Below are 23,138 nucleotides of genomic sequence, written 5' to 3' on the forward strand. Positions count from 1 at the left end.
GGTGACAAATTTCACGTTTTAAGGATGTACTTTCCACAAAAGATGGTATGTTCTATTTTGGTTGCTTCTTTTTCCAAACTGAAGAGTTTCAGTCAACATAACTAACATCATCTTATTCTGACTCTGTTCTGTGTCCATTCTAACCCTGTGTATCACATCTATGCTGTGTTCAAAATGTACCATAGGGGTTAATTCTCTGACAGCATAACTTGTTTTGTTAATTTATTTCCTCACAACCAGAATAATATCCTGTGTGGCTTTCTGGCTGCTGCATTTGCAATGATATCTTATCTGCCAACAAATTCACTGCTGAGTATCATTTAAACTGTTGTTCTCCAGGGCCTCAAGTGTACCCTTTCACAGTGAATCTCTCTGACACTGAGTATCACAAGGTCTTTCTCATTCTACACACAGCTAGGCATAATTTGGATCAGGGGATGATTTTGTAGTATCAGGAAGCTTGTTAGTAACCTCACTGCTCCTCTCTGTCTCCAGATAAATTTAAAGTTAGGGCCTCACCAGAAACTGCTGTAGCTCTGCTAAGAGGAACATGAATCTGTCCCTAAGTTTCATTTCTGATCCCTTAACTTAGTCACTCCGCCAGGTATCTTGGATTTTTAAAGTCAAAAACTTCTTGAAAACTTCAGTAAATTATGCTGACCTTAGACCAAAGAAAGCCTGTATATGTATCAGCATGTTGGAATTGCACAGTTATTTTAGACAAATCGCTGCCAAGATACAGAGCTAAAAGGTGCTTTCCTTCCCCCATACTGTTTTTTACTCATCATACTTTTTCAATAAAATTCTCAAACCACAGCTGTGGCAAGACTAAACCTCCTTGGAGACAGCACATAACGCTAATGACTAGCTTCTGAAGATTCAGGATAAAATCTGATCATCACGCAGGCGAGAACAAAGACATCCTCTTTCAGCATCTTCTTAAAGGTCTTGTCTTCCTTCCACGGTTCCAGTCAAAACAAACCAGCCCAACCAACCCCTCCCCCCCAAAAAAAAGCCAAACCCAAACCAAAACCCACAGAACAAGTGATCATTTCGCTGATTATTTACAGAAACTATTCACAGCCTTCTCACTGACTCTCTCTCCCCTCTTACAAGTGTTTTGGAATTCACTTATGACAGAAGAAAAACGAAATAATGTTAGCTGCTGCAATGTTCCATTTGCCAAACTAGAAACTATTCATGCTATAAAATCCTCAGCTAAGGTGTAAGATAACCATACCTTCCAGAGCAAATCCTCATTACCCTAACAATGAGGTTGTATCATATAAACTGCCGTGTCCTAAATAATGATCTAATAAAGAGTATGGTGTCAAGTTCACAAACTAACAGGCAACTGTAACCATGTAAAGAGATCTTTGGTGTAATTTGTTCATTTTACAAAATACATTTTAATCCATACATTTAAGTGATCATTAAGTGTCATGTCACACCAGTGTTTTCTAAACTTTAAAATTGTAGAAAAAGTAATCTAAAGTTTCTTGTCTTCTACAATAAATTATTTCAAATTCCCATTTAATTTCAGAGCCATACTGTCAGTCTCATCACAATTGGTTTTGCTGGATTAAGGGTACTATTTTCAAGTGACCTTCTTGAAGACAGATTCTTTTCTTTCCCTAGCCTTTTTTCTCCCACATTAGTTTTAGAATTACGGACCTGACATGCTAGCAAAGCTAACCTAGGATTCTGATGGTGAGAAATTAGGGTGGGTTGGTTTGTACATATCCAGAAAGATGGTATTTGTCTGAATCAAATTTATATTTAGCTTTTCAGCAACAGAGAGATGCCAATTCCCGTTTCTGTCTGTGATTTCAATACTTTTGGCTTCTTACTGCAAAGCAATTTCCACATCTCTAGTGCACAGTCACCTTATGCCCTTTGCGGAAGCCTGCTTTCACTCATCTACAGCACCTGTTGTAGATGAGTGGAAGTTTAGAAACAGGTTTAGTTTAGAAACAGGTTTATTGTCTCAATCTGTCAGTTTTAAAGTTCATGTCTAAGAGGCAGGATTTAAAAAAAAAAAAAAGACACAATTGACACCACTAGTTGAAAGAGCAGAAAACCAAACAGAACTTTGCACCTCCACTTCATACAAGAGTGATTACAGTCAAATGTTTTCATATGAAAATTAAAATTGCAGTGTTTCTTTTTAAGGCATGAGATTCTAAAATCGGAAAGCACTATTATTCATGGAGTATCTGATCTATAGTCATAAGTCATAGTATTGTCAACAGCCTACCTTTCTGGCAAATGTAACTGTTTTAGAAATTGTTGCATTTGCTGTGTTTGTGGAAATAGAATGTTAAATTCTCCAAGGAGGAGCAGGCCTTCTCCACTTCTGTAGGATATAATATATTTGAATTGACTCAGCAGCAGCTCTTACAGTGACTTCCAATCTGGGACACATCTTTATTTTTAATTCAGATGAAAAAATGCTTTCTCAAAAAGAAAGGAGGTTACAAGATGCAGCAGTTACTCTTTAAAATATTCAAGAACACACTTTTTTTACAGGATACACACAGGGTACAGTTTCAGCTTGTAGCCTTCAATATTCACAGTAAAATACTTTTGAAAAATAATCTATTTAAATGCAGCTTAGAGCCATCCAGTGCTAGTTTTGTTCTGCATAAATATTTATAAGATACCAAATGTCAGCTGAGTTACTCTGTTTTTGTTCAGACTTGCTCAACTAGTTGTGCACTACATCAATGCTGAAAGAGGTTTCTTGGAAAGCTTGAAGCTTCACAGTCTTCATCTGTTCCAACTGAAGCTCTATACCAAAGAATAAACACAAAGCTCCTGTGCTCAAGATCTGCAGGATAAGACATGATCATCATGATAGCTTGTATAGTGAAGATGCCATAATGCCCTTTGGGTTCAGGTAAGATTTCCCTATTCAGACAGATTGTCCTGAATGTTTAAAGTCAGTTAAATTTGTGGAGAAGGAACAGTGAGGAGACCAGTTGGCTTGATCTTGTTGATTCCTCCATCTAGGATGCACACTCTTGGATATTTGTTTTTCACTAGATGAGCTGCAAACTGAAACAGATACATCATTAGCATGCTGTACATTACAGTCCTTAAATCAAAATAACTTTGCATTCAGTGTGGCAAGTTAAGCAAAAGAAAAAATTATTCGGCCCTAGAAGTTCCTTCTTTGCACCAACTAGTCCAACATGGGAACCCAGGCCAGTGTTGAAACAGCTGGAATTAATTTGGTGGTCATGAAAGCGTCATGATAACCCTGAAATTTATTTATCTCTGCTTAGGCAGGATTTTACCTCATCCTAACAGGATTTTCTAATATTCAGGTAATTGCGGGAACTCCTCCCAAAGTACGAAATAACAGGTATTTTTCTCTGCATTACTCTCAATCCCAACAGTTTTCTGTAGAATCCCAAATATACAAGCATCACAGTTCAATGGTATAGTATCTGCTTACCTGTCAAACTTGTTTGACATGACTTAATTTCACAGATGCCAAATATGAATTTAGGGTCTAGCAGCTGCACTTCCCCTGCCTCTAGTCTGTCCATAGGCAGGTTAGACAGTGCAAGTGTATCTCCCTCCTCCCTCCCCAGTCCCTGAAAGCCTTTCTCCTCAATTAACCCATTACACAGCAGTTGCCAGTTTCCATGTAGCTGCTTTGTGACAAGTTGCTATACTGATGAAGGAACAATATTTTGTATATCAAAATAACAATAATGATTAAAAAATTAAAAATATAAAAAACGTTTTAAAATATCAAAATAAATTGTCTTTTAAATACTGACTGCAATACATTAAAAAGAAAGCCAATGAAATGGATTAATCAGAGAAGCTCTAATACTTTTACTTTATTTCCAATAGCTGTGAGAAAAAACTGCCCTGCCATGCCAGTCTTTGATTTGAGATGGTTGAAAAATTAGTACCATTTATAAAATTACTGAGTGCTTCCAAATGGGCTATGTAAAACACTTCTAATTCCCTTTTTGACTCTTTAAAATAACTTGTAATACTATTCCAGAAGCCTGTGCAAATATGATGAGCAAATAACTAACTCGGCACAAAGACCTAACTTTGCACAAAGAGCTAAATTACAACTCAAGAACAGCAGTAGACACACCATCCGAACTTACTGCATAGGATTTCTTTTTACATTTACATTCCTTCTAATTATCTGTGATAGTATAACAGATACTAAGGCAGAACAAGATGTACTACATGATTACCTGATCAAGTACAAATTCTGAAATAATCTCTTTACCAGGTAACAGTTCACAGGAGCAAAGTTTTAAACTCCTTCCAAGCCAGAACTTTTGCTTCACACTGAAGGTATTCTGTACATGCAAGGAATTTATTTCTGTTCACTATGTGTCAGACATAGCTACTGCATTCCTTCTCTGTGTTTCAGGATGGATTTAACCATGGCATGAGCAACTAGTACATGACCTGTAACCACAGAGGACTTGTTGAGACAGAGTAAGAGGTCATAGTGATCAGTCAGGACATTTTGACTGTTATGTTTGCTTCAGTTACTTGCCTAAGGAAGACCAAAAAGAAGTTCTATAATCTCTTCTCCCATTAGTTTGGGTCAAGTCAGTACAGGATTCAAAGGATCAAATGAAAAAAATCCCCATAATCAAACAATCAAACCAGCTAATAGTAAAGCTAGACTATGAGAAAAGTAAATGCCAGGCTTTTAGAGACGCTTTCTGACGCAGAGGTGGTGTAATATGCACGGAGGTATCATTAGAAGAGTCCAACTACCTCTTGCTATAATTACAGTCCATGAAGTTATGGTGTATAGTAAAACAGAGACAAAGGTATTTCTGTTTGTCAAAAACAGTGCTCAGCTGTGCATACCATGAGGTACAAAAATAGCATACATGCCTAGCGAAATACTCCTACCAGACATCTCTACTTCATATATACTTATCTGTCACCTCACAGTGCTCTCCACCTGTGACTAATGGATGGTGCTCTGTCTCAGACACTAATGCTGCTCATAACTGGCAGAAGTGAAAAATGGCCACAAGCATTCAGACTGAGAGGAAGCAGCATGTTATTTGGCAAGTACAGTGTCCCATGTGTCAGCAGAGAGATTCCACTCTCTGTCTACTGATAACTTTACACTTCAGATAATAAATTGTAAACTCTGCTCCAAGTGTTTGGATGCCCTAGCCATAATAAAACTAATATTCCATGTAATATTAGAAAATACGAAAATATGCAAACAAATGCTTTGCATTTAGGGGTTGAGCATTAAGGCCTGTGTTCCTCTATATTTTAGAACTGCTTTAGTAACCAGCCTATGGCTGGAAATAAATTTTCTTCACTACGTATGAAAAGAGGTTCCTTTATAATCTTACTGTGAGGAATTTCTCACTTCTTGCAGGGCTTCTGTGAAGCATGCAACTGCAGAGTCTGTGGCTGTTAGCAAATGACTGGCAGAAGGCACAAGAGCACAATGAGATGATCTACCACAAGATGAACTGCCTTTTTTTTTTCTTGTAAGTTGTCACAGAACAGTCTGCAGTTGTTTACATATCTTCGGTGAAAAAGAATCCAAATACAGCTCAAAATACTGCATCCCAACATACAGCCAGGGAAATAGAGTAAGCAGAGTACTACTACTGGTACCCCATCACTGTGGGAATTAATTTGCAAGTCAGGAGCCCAAAGGCACGTATATTGCCATAAGCTGAGAGCTGCCACCATACTTCAAATATCAGCATCCAAGAGCTTTGCACATACACCTGTCTCCACAACTGCAAAGTGTCAAGGCTTAAATCAGAGGGTAATAGGATTTGATTCGATTAAGGACATTCCTAGTTTTACCTTCTGTCTTCTTACATTGTGTCACTGAAAGTAGAAACAGTAACTTTCAGTGAAGAGTAGATTTAGAAGTAGTCTCTAACTAGTACTGCAGTCTTCCTAGTTAAAGCTTTGACTTTTTATAGTTCTGTTCCTCAGTACATGTTTGCGCCTTCCTCTCCCAGACAGAGGAGTACGTCTGTCACAGACAAGAACAGGAACTTGTTCACCATGTTTCTGAAATGTTCCAGCACCACCTGGTAACTTTGCCTGCCAAAATACACTGTATGAAGCCATATTTTCAAAACACATGAAAGTGTTATTTCTGGCATGTGTACTGATGGAGTGCCATGAGAGGACAGACTATTTGAAATAGCTACACAGTTTTCTTCCACAATGTGACTTTCATTAACGTTCAAATGTCAGTAACTTAAACCCAAGAAATAAAAAAAATTTCCTAAAAAGTTGAAAAAAATCAGTGGTTCACAAAAAAGTTCAAGGTGTTTTTTTGGATTAATGCCACAGACTTTTTACAGCAGAAACTGCCACCTTACACTTCACACATGGGCTCTATTTCCTTTCCAAATGCTATCATAAATTGTCAACTAGAAGTTTAATAACAGGTACCCGAATACATAATTTGTAGTCTACTAAACAACTTAATTTACAGAGGTGCTCTTAAGACAGAAGATAACATGGTGAGGAGATAAGCAAATAGGTTACATCACCCTTAGTAACCTGTAAACCACCTACATTTTAAAGAGAGATTTATTGAAACCTATAAAAATAGTGCACAATGAAATTTCTACTATTCAGGGTTCATTTTAAATAGAAATGGACCTTATGTCATTTACATATTGATTATACTTTCTCAAATTTATCAAATGTTTGTGTTGACATTACTTCTGAGATATATCTGTTTCCCCATACCACCAACGGATCACAGTCCTCTGTAGTGCTTCTGTTTCCATCTAGACAACACCACTAGCTGAACGAAATGAGTTATGCTTGTCTGAGGCAGATGGTTAGAGGGATGCTACAAGACTAAGGCTTTTTCCCTTTCTGCCTCATGTGGCCTCTCCTCAAAATGTGCTTTCCAAGAATCACAGAATCACAGAATCCCAAGGGTTGGAAGGGACCTCAAAAGATCATCTAGTCCAACCCCCCTGCAAGAGCAGGGTAACCTAGAGTACATCACACAGGAACTTGTCCAGCCGGGCCTTGAATATCTCCAATGTAGGAGACTCCACAACCACCCTGGGCAACCTGTTCCAGTGCTCTGTCACTCTCACAGTAAAGAAGTTTTTCCTGATGTTCACATGGAACCTCTTATGCTCCAGTTTACACCCATTACCCCTTGTCCTATCACTGGACATCACTGAGAAAAGCCTAGCTCCATCATCCTGACACTCACCGTTTACATATTTGTAAACATTGATGAGGTCACCCCTCAGTCTCCTCTTCTCCAAGCTAAAGAGACCCAGCTCCCTCAGCCTCTCCTCGTAAGGGAGATGCTCCTCTCCCTTAATCATCTTTGTCGCCCTGTGCTGGACTCTCTCCAGCAGGTCCCTGTCCTTCTTGAACTGAGGGGCCCAGAACTGGACACAATATTCCAGATGCGGCCTCACCAAGGCAGAGTAGAGGGGGAGGAGAACCTCTCTTGACCTACTGACCACACCCTTTCTAATGCACCCTAGGATGCCATTGGCCTTCTTGGCCACAAGGGCACATTGCTGGCTCATGGTCATCCTCCTATGCACCAGGACCCCCAGGTCCCTTTCCCCTTCACTACTTTCCAGCAGGTCAACCCCCAACCTGTACTGGTACATGGGGTTGTTCCTCCCCAGATGCAAGACTCTACACTTGCCCTTGTTGAATTTCATCAAGTTTCTCCCCGCCCAACTCTCCAGCCTGTCCAGGTCTCGCTTGAATGGCAACACAGCCTTCTGGTGTGTCAGCCACTGCTCCCAGTTTAGTAGTTCAGTTATTTACTGTGTTTTTACTGCACCTAGTGTTTCAATTGAACTTCCTCCTACTTTCACAGCAAATATTACATATGAAAGGATGAATATGTGAACAACTTGTTTAATGACTACTATGTGATGGCTTTGGTGAAAACTATGGAAACACTGCTCCTCTGTTAAGTAATGAATCAATCTATTCTAGATAAAACAGTTTTCCTGGTGAGCATAACTGAGCCAGAAATTTGTAATTTATATTTGAAAGCAATCAGCTAAGACTCTTTCATGCAGATACAATAAGTCAGGCTTTTAAGGACAGACAAGATCACAGCAAACCCATATCAAAATTTGGACAAATATTAAACATTTTACCCTGTATTGGTGTTGCTCTCAATACAAACAGCATAACAGGACTGCTTCTTTAAGTACCATCAAGAACCTTAATAATCTGCACACTGGAGCATTTATCAAAACGTTTCTACTACCCTGTTCCAAGCAGTGAAATCACAGCTTTCAAGTGTGTCAAATGTATTACACCAGGCATATCACATTTTTAGACTGTCTACAGCAAAGAGTCTAATAACACAACAGCTTGAGTGGCATCGTTCCCAGCACCCTTCTGGCTAGCCATCAGGGTTGCTATGTACACATTATTCACCTTCAGACATTCTTGTGACAGGTTGTAATTAAAGGGCAAGTTGGGAGGGAAGGAGGAGTATCATACTGTACCGGAATACCAGAAAAAGACTGCTGTGACAAATGTTACCAGGGTATAAATGTTAATATCATATTCTGAAAGAGTCAGAAGAAAAAGAGATACTTTAAAAGCTGGAGGAGAAATATCAACCCAATTTTGTAGTACTCATCCATTGCCACCAGATTTTTAATAGGTTTTCATTAATAAGCACACGCTACACAAACCTCTTAAGGACTGCAAACTGTTTTGCTGTATGACTTCAGTGACCACTCTGAAAGCACACCATAGTCAAGGTGAGCAGTCTAGAGCCTTTTAAACAATACTTTCCATATGCCACAATGCAGACCCAGCACACAAGATTGTTTTACTGAGCTCCTTTTCTTCTTATACTAAAGGGTTCCAGAGAAATGAAATGGCACTTTAACATCAAGGGAAAAATAGGCCCCTAAAGCCTCCCATATCAATGAAACAGTGCCTCATTAATGGTCAGTAGCATAAACTGAATGGAAATACAAAAAGTACAATTTTGTGCAAACACACACTTTAAAAAAAAAAAAAAAAAAGGCAACCTGCTCTAACAAGATCAAGGAAAAATCCTTATGTGCAGACCTGGCCAAAAAGGAGCACTTTCTATTCCATCAGTACAAAAATACAGCAGTCACTTAAAGGTAACTTACATGCGAAGATTTGAAAACAAGCCTAGACAAACAAGTATTTAATAGCTGGTTTCAGAATACATTTTACCAAGAATTAAAGTGATATAAACACATTTCTCCAAGTAATACATTTTAAACACCTGCATTTTTCCTTTTCCATTTCAAAAATTTATTAAAAAAACCAACACCAGACTGACAGTGAGCACTTGAAAATGAAAACTCAATTGCAGAGATTTAGTTGTTGTAATGCAGCTAATTTATACTGACCAAAATATGTTCAGTTCACACAATACAGTTGTATGGATTGTAAAATTAAAATGCAGAAAGCAAACCTATTCTATTTTTGATTCAACAGAAAATAAAAAAAGCTGCTAGTGAACAGAAATATGTAATTTTATAAAGATGCACAGCAGCTGGCTAGAATATAAAAACAAAAGCCGGAGTCTTCCTGAAAGATTATACTACCCCACCACATCTAAAAATTGCCCTAGATGTTGAAAATCGTACAAAGGAATACTTGTTAGCATAAAACCTTCTTTGTGATTTTCATTACTTTTTACTAACACTACTCAAACTGCCAGTTTTGTCCTATTTCTTCTTAAACATTAGGACAAAAGTCACTGGACTTCTCACACAATGGATACATTCCCTCCTGAAGCAGTCGGTCAGTCCTCTTCAAAAGCTGATTCAGATACAGTTTAGGGAACACTCCAGAGCTGAAAAACAGCCCCAGAAAGTGATAATTCTGTGTTACAATGCAGTACCCCTGAGTCATATGGATACAACCTAAACCATGCAAGCTCATACAAGGACAAGGTTGCTCTTTCAGAGGTGCAGCCCACAAAGACAGTATAACCCAAGGCTGGCATGCCTGAATGAAACTCTGGACCCTGACAGCACCACTCCAGGATTCAGGATTCATCATCTCTCATATTTCCTGTCCTTACAGATCTCCCAGATGATTGAGAAGAGCTGAGATCCTGCTTGCCAGCATTTTTCAGAAGTCAGATATTTTCAACAGGTAAAGTGGAAGGCTCTGCAATCCTTCATCTTGGGAACATCCAAACCTCTGTGAAATAAGGCACCCAGATGTGCCAAACAATGTCTACATCAAATAACCAACTAAAACTTACAGTAATTGTAGCCACTGGTCTTAATAAAAATTAAGACAGGGAACCTATTTGGAGGTTTAGAAGTAGCCTGCTTTCCTTGGCACCTACTTCAGAAGAGGAAAAGGAACACTCAGAATCTGTTCCTGAGAATCCATCTTTCATTTTCCCCCTTTCCTCTTTTGTACCTAGCGTGATGGGGGAATATTTAGGTTACTCTGCTGTACCTTAGGCATTCAGAGCAAACTAACCAAAGCCACTGAAAGGGGCAGAATTCCAAAAGCAGAACACCACTCCTGGCTGGCAGCCCAAGTATCTTTCTCAGGCTGTGTGAAGAGCAACATACTGGCAACAGCAGCTGGGCTACTTTCTGCTGACGAAGGAAAACATGCATTCACTATGCATGTTACAATAATACAAACTTTACAGAATAAAATAATGAAGACTTAACCATGTTTTGGGTAGTTACAATCAGCAGCATTGTTGCTGATTAAGTCTTTCAGTCTTAGTTAATCTCTTCCTCTTTAAAGGCAACAAAGAGGCATCTGATGATTTCAGTAGTCTCTGAGTGCAGAAGGGAGGGTGATGCCTTAATAAAACAAACATGAAAAAAGCCATTCTGGGAATCATAAGGTGCCCCTCCATCCCTGCAAAGAGAAAGTACCTTCAGTTTTCATTCACCTTGCTCAATCACTTTTCTGCAGAGAATATTTACAAGGAAATGTAGAATCTAAAAGATGTGTAGTGGAAATACCTCAAGAAATTTATCATCTAATTTCTATTTAATTTCACTCCAGAGATTTCACTGGACCTTTCTAACTAAATGTATCTGTCTTTAGAAGCATGAATGCACCTGCCCTTCAGTATTCTATGCAACACCTAATCTTCAGATCACCCTATGAAGTTTAATGTGTATCCATTTGTGTTTTTAAGACAGTTTTGTAAGAAGAAACCAACTTCAGCATGCAGGGACTTGCTTCTCTGGCAAGGCCTTTTTAATACGCTTGAGGAAGATGACAACAAAATCACCTAAATTCAGTGGTAACTGGACACTTTTACCTATGTGTCTCAGATTTCTTATAACAAGAAATATATTTTTTATAGACTACTGAGAGAAAATGTTACTTTCATGAGAAAATACAGGTTTTTTTGGGCTAGGAATATGCTATACAGAAAGAATCTTGAACTTGACCCTCTCCCTCTTGCCTTGAAAAGGGTCAGAAAGATCTCATGGAAAATGAGGACTGCTTGCCTTTGATTTGGAGATAATTCATACATTTTATCTATCAGCTACTGTGATGCAATAAGAATGACTACTTTGCTTCAGTAACTTGTAGAAATTGTCTAGACAACATATTTATAGCAGCATAACTTATCTAGACAAAAAATAATCAATGTAACAATCAGACGTTACGGTTTAGAATTTACTTCCCTGCTATAAAGACACATGTTTTTTAAGCATTTATCAAACCATCAGGAAACACATATACATTAAACCTCCACATCATACAAGCACAAGTGTGTCACTGTGAGTTGCTGGAGTATGATTTAATAACAGGCAAAGTATTTTCCTTTTCTAATTTCAGTCAACACTGTGGTAATAGAGGCAAAAAGTTGGAAACAAAACCAGATAATAGCTTAGGACCTCAGAGTTTATTAAAGGAGGGGAGATGAAAAAGTAATGTCATGCTTAGAAAAAAAGACCGAAAAACCAATTCCCATCCTACATATGCATAACTACCATCTGCCTTCGTACTTGCTGTACCTCAGATTTTGAAAGTGACAAAAATCAGAAGACATGCTATTTGCCTTATACCAGAAAAAAAAGAAGCTACAGTTCAGCACTCATTGCCTATTTAAGTATTATTCTCCCAGCTGTAATGATCCCTTGCCTATACTGGAATTTACAAGGTACTTATCTACCAATGGATGCGGGAAAAGGGGATTTAATTCACTTAAAAGATGCTACCACTTAAAAGTTACAAAGCAAAATAGAATCTGGTTGATTAACTCCAGCATAATGCCTTTTATGTAGAGGTTTCCTGCTATTTTCAGAGATAAACAAGTATCTGCTCTGTTACCAAGTGCCCAGAATCCCTTAGGAGAAGAAAGGCTGGCATGAAGTGAGAACCAGCCTAACAGAAGGAGTATTCTGCACAGAAGCATGAGCCAAGCACCACAACACAATGTCCAGTGCAAGCTCCTCTTTACAATACCTTTATGCTGCTAATGGCACATTCAGTAAGGCTCTTGTACATCAGCCAATCTATTCATTTAGCTTTAGGGTGGGTAAATTAAATGGTTTAACAAGAAGGATCACTCTGTTGTAATTCTGTCCTAACGAAGCATTCAACTAGAGCCAGAGCTATACTTAAGTCTGTGGCAATCCTGGCTTCCTTTGCCTCCTGCTGGAACAGTGCTGTGATGAAATTTTCAGGTTTCGTTTTCGTCTATCAAGTTCTAGACAGCATTTTATTTCCAATTTAAATGTTTCATCATCTGGCACTAAATCAAATATAAAAGATACAAACAGAAAAGTGTGAAAAGGGGAAAAAGGCTTTTTCTACATGTCTGTTCAGTACACTCAACTTTGCTTTTAAATTTTTTTTAATTTATTATTTATTTAATGATACCAAGTAGGCTACTGATATTGAGCACAACTGAAAGATTCAACCTTCTAATTACAAATAGCCCCCTAAAAAAAAAATCAGTGTTTTTTCCACACTTATCCCCACCTCTCTCCTTCCTGCATAAATTTAAACCAAACATCTTACAGTGCCTGTCTCCATACTTCTAATGGAGTAAATATCAGTGAATGCTTCTGAAAAATTCTCTTTTATGGTGGAGGGTATAATTTGCGGCTCATTCCTTTCCAGCTGGCAATACATAACTGTTCAGAAAAAGTACATTTTAAGCTGAACATCTTACATTTCTTTGTACAGAATTGTTTTGTTTCCAAGCATTCACATCTGCAATTTTTTGTATGATTGGATTACCTAGTAAAATTTAAAAAGTATCAGCTATTGTTCGTGTCAAGCCTCAAGCTATACAGTTTTGGAGTGGGTAAATCGGTGAATAGTGGCAAACAGTTCTATGCAGTCATGCAGAGTAAAATTGAAACTGGCCTTAAAAAAATAATCCACAAAAGAAAGGCATTCTAAGTTTTATCAATGCAGTCAAATTGAGGCTGGTTTTATATGTACTTTAAGGGTGTGATAGAGGTGGCGAGTCCCTACCAGTACTTAGGCTCCAGTATTTAATTAATTTCTAGTCAAACTGGTCAATCCAGTATTTTGTCACTATTTAAAACTACACTCTCTAGTTAGACTTTCAAGAACTCTAAAGGCAAATCAAGAGGCAAAGCAGCATTTCTCTTCTATGGAAATGCTATAATATTGACAATCCCAGTTAAACTGGGTCAACATTGTCTCAGCTGCAGAAAGTCAGGGTTTAGAGGATAAGGCAGCAGCCTTTCACATGACTTAAGTACCTGCACTTATTAAGCACACTGAAAGTTTTCTTTAGCTGCACTGCAAACAAAAGATTCAATTTTCATCTAAAAAACAATTAAAAAAAAATCTAAGCTTGCATAAGAAGTGTCACTACATTACAAGAGAAAATTGTACCTTCTTAACTATGGCATAATCCACAATCTGCACTGTAAAAGCCTCTGTCCTTTCTGTCCATCACACACTTGTTTCAGGTTGTTCCTTTGTTCTGTTTTAAACAGAAAACTTACAGTTTTCCTTTGTTTCAGGAAAACATTTCTGACTGGTCCTGGAAAATTACTTGGTAGTATGTGGGATACCTCCCATAGACACTCATTAGTGAATACCAAAGCACTTTCTTTTTCTTGTTCCTATTCCTCAGGAGGTTAGTGAATGGTTAGGATCCTACAGAAGTAAATTAGGATGTTTGGTGTTTCACAATGTAATTGTTGAAAGCTGCATAACCCGTCATCAAACATGTAAGGTGTCATTGAAATAATCTCAGTTTGGCTCTTGGCATTTTATGCACTTAAAGAGAAATATGTGTTGGTCTAGAAGCAGAAATGAACAACAACAGAAAAATCACTCCAAATCCTGTCATCATACCCAAAGTTACTAATCAGAATACCCAAACTCCAGCATTTATTTCTACTGCCTGCACGCATGCCATTGATGCATTTTTAAGTATAAACATACACATTATAGTAATATACTTACAGCAGCTGTGTTCTTCACTGCATTTCCTACAATCACCACAACTCTTCCTTTAAAGCTCTGGAGTGTGGCAGTTGCTGGGCACTGGACAAGATCGCCTTCTGCAGTAAATGCTGACGCAAACGGGACATTGATGCTGCCTGAAATGTGGCCACGGTTAAAGCTTAGGAAGATCAGTTAAGGACATCTGAAAGGCAGAGAAATCTGTGGTACATGCAAAGCTGTAGGAGGAACCTACTCTTCATTCTGGTTGTCATGATACAACAGTGCTGGTCTTTTATGCTAGTGTATTTTGACCAACCTCCTTGATTATTTACTCTTATGAAGAAAACAACTTCTGAAACTACCTAGAAAAAAAAGGATGGAATGAAGTTGTTTTTCCATGAAGGACATAGCACAGCAGTATAGAAACTGATCCGCTGAATGAAACAATTTGTGCTAAAGAACCACTATCCACAGTATACGTATTTTTGTGGATTTTACTTCAAATCAGCTCTAGTCTGATAACAGGAGCCAATTACCAATAAGCAGCAGGAGCACCTCCTCCAGACATGCTTTATGCAAAAGGAAGTACCTGCAAGGAGAACCAAAACTAAATGGGGATTACTGGAAAATTTTCTTAGACTTCTGACAAGCCCCATGAGTCCCCTGCAATTTTGATCCAAACTGAAATTCTAATGTACACGCACTCAGATTCCCAGACAATGAGCATCATATATACTACCTGCAGTCCCAGTAACAGGAAGTTTGTATTGGGTATTGAAACAAAATGAACATACAAGTGCAAGCAACATTGAGATATAGCCAGTTGTGCTCCACTCTCAAAGGATGATTATTCAATAAGATGATCAAATACTGAATGTGAAAGTCTCTTCCATAAAATTAAGCTGGACCACTACTAGATTGCTTTTTATGAATTTGAAAATGCACCATGACCTTGACAAACCTCTGAATTACTTTCATGGACTGTACACACAAAGCCTGGGAACACTCCCTTTTGCCAACAATTTGAAAGAACGGCTTTGACAAGATGGGAAGCAGAAACCAGAAAAGTTCTGCAAAAATATTCGCAATATCAAATATCCAATTAGTCACTTGCAGAAAGCTAGCTTAATTTATAATTAAATTCCAGAATAATTCTTAATATAAGAGGTACCTTAAATGGAGGTAAGATTTAATTGACTTAGGTTAATATTAGCACGCATTGTGATCTGTGTAACACTTTCAGCTTTATGATTATCATTGTTAGAGTTTGGGATAAACATGGCTATATAAAAACATTTGAAAGAACAAAAGATGATCACGTACCATTCATTAGTGTTGTCAGTTTGTTTCTATTTTGAAGGGGAAAATCATGATATCTCTCCTTTACCAATCTGTGCCAACCCCCTTTCCTCAATCCCATTTATAACCACACAACTTTCATTGCTGCTGACCACAATAAAAGTTCTGAAACAATCATCAGTTAGACAGAAAATTACTTTGGACAGTTTTAGTTGCTCACAGTTACATTACAACTATGCTTAACTGCTCAGAGAAACTTGACCTAATCTTTTAAAATATAAACACATTTGATATCAACATTAGTACCAAACTAGATAGATCCAAAATGGGTTTTGTTGTCATTCACACCCTCCCTAACCTTACGTGACCATTTAAAGCATTCCAGTACTAAGACAACAAAAAAAGCCAAGATTTTATGCTACAGACTGAGAGACTGTAAGTATGCAGCTATAATTTTTGTATCAGGAATGGAAAGCTGCCAGTATTTCTGCTAACATGCTTAAAGAAATGAGCCTTAGATGAATTGCTGGCCAACACAGGCACTGCTTTGATTTTATTACATTTTCATTAGAAAAGGTCTTCTGTTACAAAGCTGTCTACTAGGGAAAAAGAGTCAATAGCTGTTGGCCTTGGAACGTGAGCTTTATTACAAAACAACGCCTTAGCTTTCAAGTGCATCCTAGTACGAAAAATGAAATATGTTTGATACTTGTTGAAAGTCCTCTCATGTTTTTTTCAAATCACACTGAAAACAAAGTGAGAGTGAAGTTTACCATGACAGGCGTAGTCAGTGAAGATGACTGAGACTAAAATATATGAAATGACCATATTTTTGAAACACCTTACAGTGGTCTGTCACATGAAAGACAGCCTCATAAAACCCCTCACATCATAGCAGTCAAATGATTTAAAAATAATTGAAATTTTGAATCTACTCTGCTAGAATGGAATAAGATTAGTACAACAGTAGAGTAGAACCTACTATCAAGCTATTAGGAAAGCTACAGACATCTAAGCAAACACCTTGACTTTGATCTTGATTATAATATAAATAGATCTATTAGTATACATAGATACACTGAAAGTTGCCTTTCAGTGCAACAACTGTAGTCCAGGCATTTCATATTACTTGCTCTCCTTCTGCATTCTGCTTGACGATTTCTAGGTTAAATAATTAATAACAGAATGATGCATGTAGAAATAGAAACATTATTTAACTTGGTTGTATCAAAGCTTTCTACACAGTAACAATAAGCTTTTACAGTTTTTAATTCCAGGGAATTCTCTCTGAAACTGAATCTGAAAAGTATTCTCTCTTGATGAAGAAATTATCTCTCAGAAAATAGCCTTCATTTTTACTGTTTTCTGAATAAAGAAGACCATGTTTTCAACAATCTAGATCCAGGAGTAAAGAAGCTGCTGAAGTCCAGAAAATAAAGAGTCAAACTACTCAGACACATGTACCTCTGCTTAACTGGAATACTTAACTGATGCATGAAATTAAGACATGCAAGAAAAAGACAAACTACTTTTTGTGTTCCTTTGACCATTCCGTCCTAACTACACAGCGGATCACATTACAGATTCAATTTTGGCCTACAATAAAATGGTAATTCCTTAAAAATAAACAGTTTTAATTTGGAATAGTCCAATTATACTATTCAGTTTACTACATAAATAATAAATTTACCTCTACATAGTAAAAATAAGATTTATTTTTCTACTTTGTCACAAATATTGCTAAAAATTTAATAGAGAAAAATGTTAGTAGTGGTGTTTTTCTGCATATACAATTACCTCTAAAGTGGTATTTTAACAAGCTAGATGAAAAAGATTAAGTTGAAACATTATTTATTAATTTTTTTACTATATATTTTAGCCCAAATATTGGCATCAATCCAACATTCATTTCACTATCTTGAATTTACACTTTTCTAGTAAGCATGCAGTATGTTAATGCATTTGTTGGACACTGGAAGATCTTTTCTAATCATAAAGTTTGGGTGCTGGTTGAATATCTCTTATTGGAGATCTCTAAGAACAAGCCAGATGTCGATGAAAAAATAAGCATGAGCCGGCAGTGTACGCTCATAGCCCAGAAAGCTAGCTGTATGCTGGGCTGCATCAAAAGCAGCGTGACCAGCAGGTAGAAGCTGATCCTGCCCTTCTACTCTGCTCTCATGAGACCCCATTTAGAGTATTGTGTGCAGTTCTGGTGTCCTCAACATAAGAAAGACATGGAACTGATGGAGCAAGTCCAGAGGAGGGGCACGAGGATGATCAGGGGACTGGAGCACCTCTCATACAAAGACAGGCTGAGAAAGTTGGGGCTGTTCAGCCTGGAGAAGAGAAGGCTGCGTGGAGACCTCATAGCAGCCTTCCAGTATCTGAAGGGGGCCTACAAGGATGCTGGGGATGGACTCTTCATCAGGGACTGTAGTGACAGGACAAGGGGTAACAGGTTCAAACTTAAACAGGGGAAGTTTAGATTGGATATAAGGAAGAAATTCTTTACTGAGAGGGTGGTGAGGCACTGGAATGGGTTGCCCAGGGAGGTTGTGAATGCTCCATCCTTGGCGGTGTTCAAGGCCAGGTTGGATGAGGCCTTGGGTGGCATGGTTTAGTGTGGGGTGTCCCTGCCCATGGCAGGGGGGTTGGAACTAGATGATCTTAAGGTCCTTTCCAACCCTAACTATTCTATGATTCCATCTACGTAAAAGGAATGCTCCTCCTTTCTGAAAGTAAAAGGTGGACTAAATTTCATGATTCTTTTGCTATTTTTCCATTGAGTACTGTTTGCCCTTTAAGCTAAAAACATTAATTCTTAATGGGCAAATGTAGATATGTAGATAAGTTGTTTTTAAGCTTGTGACGCAGTAAGCTAAGAGTACACCTACCACAAAACCAACTTCTACATCACCTTTGCTATTATGAAAGGAGCAACGAAGTATATTTCCAAATACTCGGCATAATGTTAACAGTTATCTCTAATGAAATCTTATTATTCCCACTTTTAGATGGATGTAGACGAAGATCTGTGTTCCTGGCAAAGCACATCTGTAAGAAGGGCTTCCCTTTCCAAATCTCAAACAAACCCAGCCCTATAACTAAGCTATTTCAGGAAAACAATATAAAAAAATATTTCACACACAAAAAACTACGTATTTGAAAAAGAATAAATAAGTAAGTTGCAGATAAAAATATACCTTAAAGATAGTTTATAATCAGAAATGTCTTAAAGGTAACTATAAGATATGTTAGGCAGCAATATGGCTGCATTTCCTGACAGCATGAAGAAGGCATTCAATAGGAATCGATTTTCCACTGAGGGACTGGCAAAGCACATGAGCTATTAACTCATCTTTATCTCCTCTCTACTTAACTAGAAAGCCTCACACTCTTCCAAAATACTAAACAAGGAAGGTCTACTGACAACACTTGTCATAAAAAAATGCTACTAGTACAAAGTGATTTAACTAGACCCACAGCTTAAAATGGGAAGACAAAAATATATAAGTCCTCTTCTCTGCAAACCGAGTCTGTCCATGACAAAGTCTGCCATCAGTCCTTGCACTGTACCTCTACCACATCCCTTCCATGATTTACCATTCTAACATTTCACTGCCTGCAGACAACGAGGAAGTAATCAACACAAGCATGATTTGGCAAGGCTGGCACTCAGATTTGAAGGATACTCTTCACTGTTACGGATGTCCACCACCAGCAACTTTGGCTTGCTAGACTTTGTCTTCTTTACAGGTGTTTTGGAATGATTAGATCCTGTCAACTCACACAAATCAATCAGATCTTCTGCTGAAATTCGTGGTGACACCTCTGCCTTCAGGTCATCCAACTTGATGGAATCCCTAGACTTTAAAAGAAGAAAATTAATCTTAAAGGTGATAGAATACATGGTGTTTTCTGAAACTTCTATTTATTTGACAACCTCAAAGTGTAACAACCCAGTTAGACAGAAACAGATCTTTTCCTTATAACTCTGAAATAGTCTGTGTTAAAACCATCAGTACAGGAAAGCTCCAGAGCAGTTCCAAATGCCAATTATTCTGTTGAAGCTGTTAAAAACTAAAATTGCTTGACAATCTGTGCAAACTATTTCAGTTTGTGATTTGTTAATGAATTATTCACTGTGGCCGAGGGGGTCACAAAACACACAAGAAGTTTCTCAGCATCAGAAGTTAAATAAATCGGCTAGAACGTACACTTTGAAAAGGAAAAGCTGAAAGGCCTCATTCTTGGGAGTGGGGAAAAAGGGGTAGCAATTGTAGACTTCGCACAAAAGCTGCAGGGATGCCTCTGTAAGATACAGATCTATCTAAACACCAGGTATCACCCCAACCAAAGACCAGGCAGAAATCAGGACACTAGAAGTGTAAGAAAACAGTCCTGTATTATAACCCAAGAAAATTTGTTCCTTAGTTTTGGGGGATGAGGAAATTGGGGGACAGAACTGTTTTTCATAAGAGAGCCTTCATTGTGAATTAGCTCAGAACTATTTCTAAATGCTAGCATTTCTTCACTTTACGTTCTTAAAAGATCATGCATATCTAAATGAAGCAAAAAACCCAAAACTCTAAATCCTCCTTATTTTTGTGAATAACAATGCAGAAATCCTGTATTTTCATTAATTACCAACACATATAAATCTCTGAACTGCAGAAGAAAATAATGAAATATGGTCACCATTAGATAGTTGTGAAAGCCATATGTCTCCACCTACCTTCAAAGGTTGTTTTACATTGCTGAAACTTTTAAGTGCCATTACAACTAGTTTCACCCAAAAGAATTAGCTTGATTCACACAAAATAAAACACAAGGGAAACTTCCAGCTTGTTTAAGAGGGTCGCACTTGGATTCTTTGCAAGCAGTAGGCATGCCCTAGGATTCTGTCCTTGGGAACACCAGGTTTGCAAATCCTATGTGAAGATCTAAAAGCTGAAGGACTGCTACAGTCACCTTTCCTATTATTACATATGCAAACATGAAACTTTTTTCTTTAATCTCCCACCTACCCTGGTGGGACTTTCAGAACTGTATCTTCACTAAAAGGTCTTTTTTCACTTTGAGTAAATGTTGAAAGTGCTTTTTTTTTTTTTTTTTAACTTTCATACACTATGTAATTCAAAATACATTAGCATGCACCAGGGTGTTAAGGAGTTGATTTATCGCCTTTTGTAATTTCTTTTTCTGTTGGTGCCATTGCCTCAATCTGAAAAATCACAGGTAAATATTAAAGTTTTCATTATGCTTTAATCCAGCAGAGTTAGCAGGTTGACTACATATGCTAAAACAAAAACCCACCAGCAAAACCTAAAGCATTATGGAACTCAACTTACTCCAAGAGTTATGTACATCAAAGATACACTGAAGGAGCTTAGTCATCTTACAACAGAACTGGTTTGTCTTGTGCAACCATTGTGCTCTGATTGAGCAGGAGGTCAATTAAAGACAAAAGTTGTTTACAATTAAGTCTATAGCTGTTTCTAGTGAGTTATTCTCGCTTCTCAGGAGACAGGAACAAACAGAATAATTAGGATCAGGGACCATCTTCTGAAAGATGTTCAGACTGTTTTGATGTCTTATTCTTGAAGAAGACTACCTATATTAATGAAATAGCCATTTCATCATGAAGATTTGCTTCTGCACTCTGCAGCTGTTCAGAACATGAGCACAGCATACAGAAATGGACTACAGAAAGTGGAAAACTAAAAAGAAAGAACAAATAGAACATTATCATGTATTACCTTTGAGAATAAGTTATATAGTACAGGCAACATACAGGTCTTTCTAAAAGTACCGGAATAGCAAATTTTCTGCTTTGAAAAAATATCACATTTCTATAATCTTATTTTAGATTGCAGTGATCACACTGATTCATGACACTATGTGCATTTGACCCATGGTAAAAAAAAACCCAAAACAAACCAACCAAAACCAAACAAATCAAGAGAACAGGAATAACTGAAGGAAATGGAAGCATTACTAACTGGTATTAGCCAACCAATTGTTGGTAGCTCTAGCTTTGTTTTGTTTTCTAAACGTGCTAGTTTCTCATTTAACCTGAGGACTATTCCAAGTTTAGAGAACATGCCAGAGAGAACAGAGGTGCATACACATATTTTCCTGAGTTATGTCTCAGAAAAAAAAAGACTTCTTAGTCCTTCTGCAGTAAGAAATGCCTTTGTTGTAAAGTATGTTACCAAAAAGCACTCAAAATCACTCACAAAAACTGTAACTGTACTTCAGGGAATATATTAACCCACCTTTTCCATTGTATGTGACAGCATTCAAAACAGAACTTACAAATTGCTATTGTCAGTACATAATTTCCTCCCAAATTCAGGATAACAGAGGTCACAATGCTTTATAATCAAAAAAAAGCTTGATTTTCTGGATAATGTGTTCTCCTGCGAAGAATGACTTGGGGGTGTTGGTTGATAAGAAACTTAACATGAGCCAGCCTCAGTGTGCGCTCGCAGCCCAGAAAGCCAACTGTATCCTGGGCTGCATCAAAAGGAGCATGACCAGCAGGTCAAAGGAGGTGATCCTGACCCTCTACTCTGCTCTCATGAGACCTCACTTGGAGTATTGTGTGCAGTTCTGGTGTCCTCAACATAAAAAGGACATGGAACTGTCGGAACAAGTCCAGAGGAGGGCCACGAGGATGATCAGGGGACTGGAGCACCTCCCGTATGAAGACAGGCTGGGAAAGTTGGGGCTGTTCAGCCTGGAGAAGAGAAGGCTGTGTGGAGACCTCATAGCAGCCTTCCAGTATCTGAAGGGGGCCTACAAGGATGCTGGGGATGGACTATTCATCAGGGACTATAGTGATAGGACAAGGGGTAATGGGTTAAAACTTAAACAGAGGAAGTTTAGATTGGATATAAGGAAGAAATTCTTTACTGTGAGGGTGGTGAGGCACTGGAATGGGTTGCCCAAGAAGTTGTGAATGCTCCATCCTTGGCGGTGTTCAAGTCCAGGTTGGACAGAGCCTTGAGTGACATTGTTTAGTATGAGGTGTCCCTGCCCATGGCAGGGGGGTTGGAACTAGATGATCTTAAGGTCCTTTCCAACCCTAACTATTCTATGATTCTATGATTTGTTTCAACAGAATAGACAATACTCAAGGGAGACCTGTTTCTATAAAAATAACAGTGTGACAGACGACATGTCCAACTCCCAGTTGATGTCTAAAGCCAACCTCCCAGTCAAGTAGCTGGATTTCCCCAAGAAGAGTCCAAGGAAATGAACTGCATCAAAGGGGAGGAGGAGGAGGAAGAAAAAAGTCAAACTCTGCTCACAAACTTCAGACTTGCCAAACAAATTCAGCAGTTCATGTCTAGGGGATTCACAGCAGACACAAGCTCGCAGTATCCAAGAAAGGTATCAACGTAGAA

At 38.1% G+C, this 23,138-nt stretch overlaps 1 protein-coding gene across 1 annotated transcript in view; it reads right to left on the reverse strand.

Moving 5' to 3' along the window:
* Nucleotides 1–2,547: 2,547 nt before the first annotated feature.
* TBCK (TBC1 domain containing kinase) overlaps nucleotides 2,548–23,138 on the reverse strand; it is a 104,739-nt gene continuing 84,148 nt past the window's right edge. Inside the window, 3 exon segments of the mRNA XM_080633828.1 lie at nucleotides 2,548–3,057; nucleotides 14,443–14,602; nucleotides 19,419–19,594. Of these exon segments, the coding sequence (XP_080489954.1) occupies nucleotides 2,947–3,057; nucleotides 14,443–14,602; nucleotides 19,419–19,594 (447 nt within the window). The 3' untranslated portion in view covers nucleotides 2,548–2,946.

This window comes from Psittacula echo (assembly GCF_963264785.1).
Source record: "Psittacula echo genome assembly, chromosome: 1".
Lineage (NCBI taxonomy): Eukaryota > Metazoa > Chordata > Aves > Psittaciformes > Psittacidae > Psittacula > Psittacula echo.